This window comes from Sapajus apella, unplaced genomic scaffold (genome assembly GCF_009761245.1).
Source record: "Sapajus apella isolate SASKATOON/1434 unplaced genomic scaffold, GSC_monkey_1.0 scaffold15, whole genome shotgun sequence".
Taxonomy (NCBI): Eukaryota; Metazoa; Chordata; class Mammalia; order Primates; family Cebidae; genus Sapajus; species Sapajus apella.
The window spans coordinates 32,347,924-32,357,581 of NW_022436955.1; the positions used below are offsets into that span (position 1 = coordinate 32,347,924).

Here is a 9,658-nt window from a genome sequence, read left to right on the forward strand (position 1 = left end):
TTCCTCAGCTGGGGGACCCAGAGCTCCTGTCCCTGAGCCCGGGTCTGTGTGTGCTGCTACGGGCCACAGCCTCCCCCTTCCTCAGCTGGGGGACCCAGAGCTCCCGTCCCTGAGCCCGGGTCTGTGTGCTGCTGCGGGCCATAGTCTCGCTCCTGCTCTCAGCTGCGCTCTCATCCTCTGCAGGTGACTGGGCTGGTCCACAAGTGGGCATGGACCAAAGACGACGTGATCCTCCACGTGCTCCCGCTGCACCACGTCCATGGTGTGGTCAATGCGCTGCTCTGCCCACTCTGGGTGGGCGCCACCTGCGTGATGATGCCCGAGTTCAGTGCTCAGCAGGTGAGTCGGGTCACGGCCCCTGGCAGCGCCCTCAGAGCAGGTTCCTTTCCTGGTGTGCAGTCGTCCGTACCCACAGGGCACGTGCTGCAAGACCACAGATGCCAGGACCTTGGGAAGCATGGAACCCTGTGCCTACAAGGCTTTTTGCTACACATGCGTACCTGTGATAAAGCTTCGTTTATAAGTTAGACACAGTAAAAGATTAATAGTTAAAAACAGAAGTTATAACCAGGTACTGTAGTAAAAGTTATGTGGAAGCGCTCTATCTCTTCAGAATACCCTCCAGTACTGTGCTCGCCTGTTTTCAGACTGCAGTGGGCCTCACGTCGCTGAAGCGTGAACAGTGAGACTGGGTGAGCCGGGCAACTGCAGGCGCTGCTGGCGTGAGCTCCTGGGCTGCCGAGGATGCTCACACACCAGGTTTAACACAGTGCGAGTTTGTTCTTCCATGCTTGGAAGCCAGGAGTCTGAGCTGAGTCTTGCAGAGCTGAGGCTGCGTGTGGTGGGGCTGGTCTATCAGGAGGCCAGCTCTGCTTTTGGAGGCACATGGCCTTCTCTCCGTGGCGAGCGCTCCCTTGTCTTCCCTTTGCACGGTCTGTGTGGATATTCCAAGATAATCTCCAGTCGTGAGGTCCTTCGCTTCACCTACCTGCGGTTCCTGCCACTTTGTGAGGTGACGCCTTGGAGATCCAGGGCGCATGGTGTGGCCTCTTGAGCTGTGATGTGGCCATTGTGGCAGCTTTTGGTTACTCCGGAGTACTGGCCCAACCGGAGGGCGGCCGCAGAGCCTCCGTGCCTCCCCCCGCATCGCCACCTCTGTAGGTCTTCCTCGACGCAGGCAGAGAGGGGAGGACATGGCGCTGGGCACGCAGAGCACTGGGGTAGGAGCGGCCATCCCCGAGCTGCAGCATACAGCCTTGCCTGTGCTGGCCCTGTGTCCGGGGCAGGTCAGGGATGCTGCTTTGGAGGGAAACGACCCGGGCTTGAGGCGGGACTCTGCAGCGTCAAGCCTCTCCTGTCAGTTGGGGATGGCGGTGGCTTTTAGGAGCTGCTGTGACTTGCAAGCATTTCAGGGAAGGCGGTGGCTTTTAGGGGCTGCTGTGACCTGCATGCATTTCAGGGAAGGCGGTGGCTTTTAGGGGCTGCTGTGACCTGCAGGCATTTCAGGGAAGGCGGTGGCTTTTAGGGGCTGCTGTGACCTGCATGCATTTCAGGGAAGGCGGTGGCTTTTAGGAGCTGCTGTGGCCCGTGTGCCTTTCAGCTGACTGCATGTGAGAGCCACTCACCAGGCTGCAGAGGGCACGGGGGGCTGGCCTTGAGCCCTCAGGAAGGATAGGATGGATGCATGTCACAGGTGTGGTGAAGCAGAGACCTCAGGTGAGGCCGTGGATGCTTACTGACGTCCACCCTTAAAATATGCCTTTTATTCACAGGAAAATGCCTTTTATTCACAGGAAAAAAAAGTCTAAAAAGTGAATGTGGAAAAAACCCTTAGGTTTGGATCAGGTTGTGATCTTTCTCATCAGAGTGCTATTCTCCTGAGCGGAGGAGCCCACCTCTGAGGCCAGGTGCCCGGGGCTGGGCTCCGGTTTCATGCCGGGCTGTCCCGCAGGGCAGACGTCCTAGTCAGAGGAGGCACAACAGCCAGCAGTGGCCGGCCCCACACTCACGCTCTCACCGAGGACTCTTCCTGTCTGAAGTTTTTCTGGCCCCCTCGAGGGCTGTGTGGAGCTGTGTGGCCTTTGACTAGGAGCTCAGGACTCAAACCCTACTCAGGTGTGACTTTCTCCGCAAAGGGGTGGTTCAAGTGGACGCTTCCTGTTCTGCTGCTCTCACGTGTAGCCCCGCCCACCTCGCCTCTGCTGTTGCAGCTGAGAGGCTGGTCCTCTCCACCGCCAGGCGCCCGGCCTCACACGGTGGCTGGAGGTGGAGAGCAGGCAGCCCATCTGGCCCTCCACCTCTCTGACCTTCAGCTTCATCGTTGGAAAACAAGGGGCCCTGGCCGCATGAGCCTGAGGGGTGTGTAGGAGGGCCTGTCCTGGCTCCCCCTGCGGGAATATGGCTGAGTGGCCCGACCCTCCTTGTGGCTGTCTCCTTTGGTGAGCGCCCGGCATGGACACAGATGTCCTGGGTGAGCGTCTTCTGAGTCAAAGTGGTTTTCTTGTAGTGAGTTCCCTGGGCGTGCGCTGTGGGTGGCTCAGCGCCTGCTGTGCAGGGACCTTTGATGCCTTTGCTGTGTCTCTGGTGGCCTTGGCGTCTGTGCCTGTGACTGGGCCCCTCAGCTTGCCCCGCCTTGGCCCCTGCTCCTTGGCAGCCTGGTCTTGAGCCGCCTGGACGCTGACAGTGGCTGGTCTGCCATGGTCACTTGGACACAGGCAGTGATGGCCTTTGTCATAGACATGCCAGGACGTGTGCAGCTGGCAGGGGCAAAGGCAGAGGTCCCCCAGGGCAGGTTGGTTCTGTCCTCCAGAGTAAAGAATGTGTCACCCTCAGGGCGAGAGGCAGGGGGGTGCAAGTGCTGGTGCAGGCCGGCTATCAGATCCAGATTTCCTCCGCTGGCTGCTTCTCCAGCGCCGTGTGAATGGCAGCACCTGGCCTTCCCAGTGCCCGTAAGCACACGGCTGGGGAGCTGCTGCTCTGGCATCTCTGTTCAGGGGCATCTGCCATGGGGGTCCCTGTCCTTAGGTCTGTGCTCAGGAATGTCTGCCATGGGCTCTCTGCCTGGGGGTCTTTGCTCAGGAGTGTCTGCCCTGGGGTCTCTGCCCAGGAGTATTTGCCCTGGGCTCTCTGCTGGGGGTCATTGCCTGGGAGTGTCTGCCTTGGGCTCTCTGCCAGGGAGTATTTACCCTGGGGTCTCTGCCCTGGGCTCTCTGCTGGGGGTCTCTGCTTGGGAGTGTCTGCCCTGGGCTCTCTGCTGGGGGTCTGCTGTCATCTTCCTGACACTGCAGACTGGCTGGTTAGTAGACACAGGGGAAAGTATCAGACCTTCACTGTTATTGACAGTTACTTGGGATTTTCTCTAAACTCTGCCCTGAAAACTTAATATTTAAACAAATTTGATGCTGTGGCTACAAGAGATTACAACTCTTTTACGAACTTCGAGTTTCAGAGTTTTTCAGCTTTAGAAATTTATATTTGCACAATCTAGCTGTCAGCATGATTGAATGTTGGGGTTTTGTCTAAGACTGTCTTTAAGAATGTGTATGGTAAAAGCATGGAACGAGCAGAAACCTGCGGTGGGTTTGTGGGTTTCAGGATCTCAGGCACAGTATCTTCATGTCATCCTGCTGCACAGGTGGGGGGTGTCAGCATCTGCAGGTGACAGATGGGGCTGGGGGACAGGAAGATGGTGGGTGTCAGTGTCTGCAGCTGACGGATGGGGTTGGGGGACACAGAGAATGGTGGGTGTCAGTGTCCGCAGGTGATGGATGGGGCTGGGGGACAGGAAGACAGCAGGTGTCAGTGTCTGCAGGTGACGGATGGACAGGAGGATAGCAAGTGTCAGTGTCTGCAGCTGACGGATGGGGTTGGGGGACACAGAGAATGGTGGGTGTCAGTGTCTGCAGGTGACGGATGGGGTTGGGGGACAGGAGGAGGACACTGGAAGATGAATGTGCAGCCACAGCCTCTGGAGCTCAGAGTCGCCGCTGATGAGGCAGCAGAGGCTCCCATCAGCCTCTTGTCTCTGACAAGAGTCCTCAGGATGGCAGTGTGCACTTGGGAGAGCAGAGGAGAGAATCAGGGCGGGGCGGCTGGGAGTGCCCTGTGTGGGAACTGCCGTCTGGCAGGGTCTGTGCTATGGCAGCTCAGGTTAGAGCAACAGGCATGCTCTTGCCACCTCGGAAGCACTTGGTGGTAGTCAAGTGTTCTGGCGCCCTTTGGGGGCTCCAGGCCTTACAGTGCTGCTGGGAAGTGTGGCAGCGCGTTGAGATGTGCTGGAGGAAGGAGGTCATGCTCAGCTCTCAGTGCCCTTCTCTAGGGCCGCAGCTGCTTGCCGAAGATTTGGGTGAATTCCAGGAAAGGCATTCCTTCCGGGCCTGTCACCTCTGCGGGCTCCCCACCCTCAGCCTAGTCCCGCTGCACATGTGCTCTTGCCCCTCAGCCTTGTCGTGCTGCGCATGTGCTCTTGCCCTCAGCCTTGTCCACCTACGCACGTGCTCTCTGCCCTTCAGCGCCGTCCCACCACACGTGTTCTGTGCTTCAGTGTTGCTTGTGCTTCTGGTTCACTGCACTGTTTTATAGTTTTTCTGAGTGCTGTATCATATGGGTTTGTTCTTCTAGCATTGCTGTGTTGTATTTTGTAATATGCAGGTGCCACAGTGTGCTCTTCCCTTCCCCTGTTGAAAGACTTCGGACTGTTTTCAGTTTGTGGCTATTAGAAAGAACAGTTGCTGTGAACATTCTCATGTAGGTATCATCATAGATGCTGTTTGGATCCATGTATCCTGGTGCCAGCTTACAGGCTAGGCATGGATTTCATTTTTGTTGAAACTGCCAAAGTTCCCAAACATGGTTGCATATTTCATATGCCCACCAGTCCCATTCTGCTGGTACCAGTTTACTGTATGAGTCCGTGTGACGCTGCTGATAGAGAAGACTGGCAAGAAAAAGAGCTCTAATTGGCCTCACAGTTCCTCATGGCTGGGGAGGCCTCAGAATCATGGCGGGAGGTGAAAGGCACTTCTTACATGGCAGAGGCAAGAGAAAATGAGGAAGAAGCAAAAGTGGAAACCCCTGATTCAGTTTCATGAGAATAGCAGGGGAAAGACCGACCCCCATCATGCAATTATCTCCTCCCCGTGTTCTCCCACAACACGTGGTCATTCTGGGAGATACAGTTCAAGTTGAGATTTGGGTGGGGACACAGACACACCATATCAGGAGACCTTACACTTTTCTTAATTCCCCACATGTCTCCTCTCTGCCGGCTTCATCTGCTCCTGCAGAAGTTCCCCGAGGAGGCACAGTGCTGCTCCTCGTTATTTTCCTTCAGCCTGGAGAACTTCTTTCAACAGTTCTCGTTCTGCAGCTTTGCTGACGACAAATCCCTCAGTACTGTTTCACTCCAAATGTTTTTATTGCACCTTCCCTTTTCAGAAACAGCTCGATCGAGATACAGTTCACGTACTGTAAAATTCACGGCCGTAAATTAGGAACGGTGTGGCCGTTACCTCAAACCGGTGTCCATTTTCCGCCAGTCCTTCCAACCACGAACCTTTCTGCCTTCGACATTCCTTGTAGACAGCAGTGCATGCACACAGGCCGTGTCACCTGCAGCCTTCATTCCAGTGTCCTTCATTTGTAGGATGCTCTCCCGTGTGTCAGTAGCTTGTTCAGGAAGAGTACTTTATCCCGTGGACATACCACATTTTCTCTATCCCTTCACCATCTCGTGGACATTTGCACTGTTTCCAGTCTGGGGCTGCATGAATCATGCTGCCATGAGCATTTGCATATGAATCTCTGTAGACATGTTTGCATTGATTTTACATGGACATATGGGGGTAGAATTGATGGGTTGTATGGTGAGTTTCTGTTTAATGTTTTTAGAGACTGGCAAACTGGCCGGGTGCAGTGGCTCACACCTATAATCCCAGCACTTTGGGCGGCCGGGCAGGCGGATCATCTGAGGTCAGGAGTTGGAGACCAGCCTGGCCAACGTGGTGAAACTTCATCTCTACTGAAAATACAAAATTAGCTGGGTGTGGTGGCACACGCCTGTAATCCCAGCTACTCGGGAGGCTGAGGTAGGAGAATCGCTTGAACCAACGGGGCAGAGGTTGCAGTGAGCCGCCCGACATCGCGCCATTGCTCTCCAGCCTGGGCAACAGAGCAAGACTGTCTCAAAAAGGAGAGAAATGAAACTGGGAAACTGTTTTCCAAGATGGTTGTGTTGTTGTGCATTCTCAGCAGTGGCATCTGAGAGGTTCAGTTTCTTTATGCTGCATCAGCACTTCTCATTGCCTTCAGTTCTCGTTCCTAATGACTACTGATGTTGAGCTCTTTTTTTTTTTTTTTTTTTTTTTTTTTGAGACAGAGTCTTGTTCTGTCATCCAGGCTAGAGTGCAGTGGCTTAGTCTCAGCTCACTGCAATCTCCGCCTTTCGGGTTCCAGCAATTCTCCTGTCTCAGCCATCTCAGCAGCTGGGATTACAGGCATGCACCACCATGCCCAGCTAATTTTTCGTATTTTTTTAGGGACAGGGTTTCGTCGTGTTGGCCAGCTGGTCTCAAACTCCTGACCTCAAGTAATCTGCCTGCCTCAGCCTCCCAAAGTGCCGTGATTATAGGCGTGAACCTCCGTGCCTGGCCGGATGTTGAGCATTTTCATGTTTATTTTTACTTTTTTTCTTTTTAAACGTTTTTTTGTAGAGACACGGCCTCCCTACGTTGCCCAGGCTGGTGTAGAATTCCTGAGCTCAAGGCATCCTCCCGCCCTGGCCTCCCAGAGTGCGAGGGTTATAGGCGTGAGCACTGCGCCCAGCGCTGTTTGTTTTTTGCATCTATATGCAGTCTTTGGTGAACTGTCTAGTGAAATCTTCTCACCATTTTTTAATTGGTCTATATGTCTTCTCAATGAGTTGTAAGAGTTCTCTGTGTAATCCAGATACAAGTCTTTTTTTCAGATGTATGGTTTGCAAATATTTCCTCTAACTCTGGCTTGTCTTTTTATTTTCTTAGTGTGTCTTTTGAAGCACACATTAATTTTGATGAAATTCATTTTATCAAAAAAAATTTTTTTAATTCATTTTATCAATTTTTAAATTTTATAGATCGTGCTTTTTGTATCTCATCTAAAAAGTCTTTGCCAAACTAAAGGTTGTGTCATGGAGATACTTGCTTTTGTTTTTTCTTAGTTGTTTACTAGTTTTAGCTCGCATGTGGAGGTTTCTGACCCGCTGTGTGTTAATTTTGCATATGGTGTGAGGTAGGGACTAAGATTGACCTCTGCATGGAGCTCTTCAGTGTATCATTGCCATTTGTGAGAAAGATTATCCTTTTATCCACCCCTATTGGTGACTTGACTTCTTTGCCAAGAATCACTTGACCACATATGCATTGCTTTATTTCTGGACTCTCAATTCTGTTCTGTGGATCTCTTGTCTAGTCTTACACAGCATCATACTATGTCAATTACTTTTGCTTTACAGTCAGTTTTGGAGTTGGGAACTGTGTGCCTTCACCTTTAATCTGCCCTTTGAAATTTATTTTGGATCTTTTGGGTCTTTCGCCTTTTTGTGTAAAACATAGGATAAGTGTATCAATTGCTGGAATTTTGGGAAAGATTGCTTTGAAGCTGGAGCTCAGTGTGGGAAGAACCATCTTCACAGCATGGAGGTGTCACATCCACCAGCCTGGCCTCTCTCCCTCCGCTCCTCTGTTCCGTCTCCCTCCCCTGGACTGCACCGGTCATGGGTGCTGCTTCTCGAGTGCTGCGCGCCTCCCTCGTTCTGGTCGCCTCCCACGCTCTGCTCCTCTGTGCCTTTGCTTTTCTGTCTGCACTTCCGCCTAGATCCCGTCCGCTGACCCATGCCTGACTTCTTTCCTCTTTTCTGCTGTGTCTTGTTTGTTATTAGGTCTATTTAATGAATCTTCATTTCAGAGCATCTGTTTTCAGTTTTATGATTTTTTGCAGTTCTACTTTTCTTTGCAGTTCTCCATTTCCCCATGTTGTTCATCTTCTGAATTCCGTGATCTAGTTGTTGCAGTTACATGAAGGCCTTGTCGGGCGATTCTGGCATCTGGATTTCCTGAGGCTCTGCTCTGTTTCCTCTTCCCTTCAATTTGGGGGTCACATCTTTGTTTCCCTACATGCTTTGTAACAGTGAAGGGTTCCAGTCTTTGTCTTTGAAAGAATGATATCATTTCTTCCCTGGAGATTCCTGCCTTTCTCTGCCAGGCAGCACGGGGAGGCACTTATAACTGCAGTCCAGTGAGGAGTGGGATGGGCCAGGGATGGACAGTGAAGAGGGAGATGGGCCGGGGATGGACAGTAAGGAGGGGGAATGGGCCAGGGATGGACAGTGAGGAGGGGGGTGGGCCGGGGATGGACAGTGAGAAGGGGGATGGGCTTGGGATGGACTGCAGTGTCAGCTTTCATCGGCTCGAGTCTCAGCACTGTGTGGACGAGATCTAACCAGTGCGTCATGGGCCTCTGTTAGGGGCTGACCCCACAGCACAAAGCATGCCCTCTGCCCTCTGCCACAGCCATTCGGGGCTCCATGTAGAACATCTGCAGATAGAGAGGGCCACGGAAGGAGTGTGGCTCACCAACTCTTCCTGAAGCTTTATGGGCGACACAAGAAACCGCCAATGAGTGAGGAACTTAAAACATATTTATATTTAAGCAAGAAATGTTTATTATGGAATAAAATATATTCACATGACTCTTAGATAAAAGACTTCACCTATTGACTAGTCACTGCGTGCCTCTCCATACTGGAAACCGTGCTAACTTGGGGTCTGCCGGTGGCTGCCAGGGCCTCCTGCCAGCTTCCCCAAGGTGCACGTCCTCCCTTCTCTGTGTTGCTGGAAGAGCCGGCCCTACCTATGTCTCTCCATGTCCACAGATCCCAAAGCCTTTTCCAGCTCTCCCCACAATTGTTCTTCCCCCACCCTACGGTTGCTCTTCCCCACCACAATTGCTCTTCCCCCTCCACAATTGCTCTTCCCCCAATGATTGCTCTTCCCCCTCACATTGCTCTTCCCCCTCACATTGCTCTTCCCCCGCCACACAATTGCTCTTCCGCCACATGATTGCTCTTCCCCCTCCATGATTGCCCTTCCCCACCATGATTACTCTTCCCCCCCACTGTTGCTCTTCCCCCGCTACGATTGCTCTTCCCCCCCCACAATTGCTCTTCCCCATCCACAGTTGCTCTTCTCCCTCCATGATTGCTCTTTCCCCAATGATTGCTCTCCCCCACCACGATTGCTCTTCCCCCTCCACGATTGTTCTTCCCCCCCCCCGATTGCTCTTCTTCCTCCACGATTACTCTTCCCCCCCACGATTGCTCTTCCCCTAATGATTTCTCTTCCCCCCCAAATTGCTCTTCCCCCCAAATTGATCTTCCCCCTCCACAATTGCTCTTCCCCCCATGATTGCTCTTCCCCCTCCACAATTCTCTTCCCCCTCCACGATTGCTCTTCCCCCACCATGATTGCTCTTCCCCCACCGCGATTGCTCTTCCCCCTCCACGATTGCTCTTCCCCCTCCACGATTGCTCTTCCCCCCCCCGCGATTGTTCTTCCTCCTCCACGATTGCTCTTCCGCCCCACGATTGCTCTTCCCCCAATGATTTCTCTTCCTCCCCAAATTG

At 52.9% G+C, this 9,658-nt stretch overlaps 1 protein-coding gene across 6 annotated transcripts in view; it reads left to right on the forward strand.

The window, feature by feature from the left end:
* Window positions 1–9,658, forward strand: part of ACSF3 (acyl-CoA synthetase family member 3) — a 57,979-nt gene that overhangs the window by 8,376 nt on the left and 39,945 nt on the right. For all 6 annotated transcript variants that reach the window (XR_004270672.1, XM_032284706.1, XM_032284705.1 and 3 more), the window contains one exon: window positions 184–339. Coding sequence is in view for 5 of the 6 variants with exons in the window: in XM_032284706.1 (XP_032140597.1) it covers window positions 184–339 (156 nt within the window). In the remaining variant the exon portion in view is untranslated. The remainder of the gene's footprint in view (window positions 1–183; window positions 340–9,658) is intronic.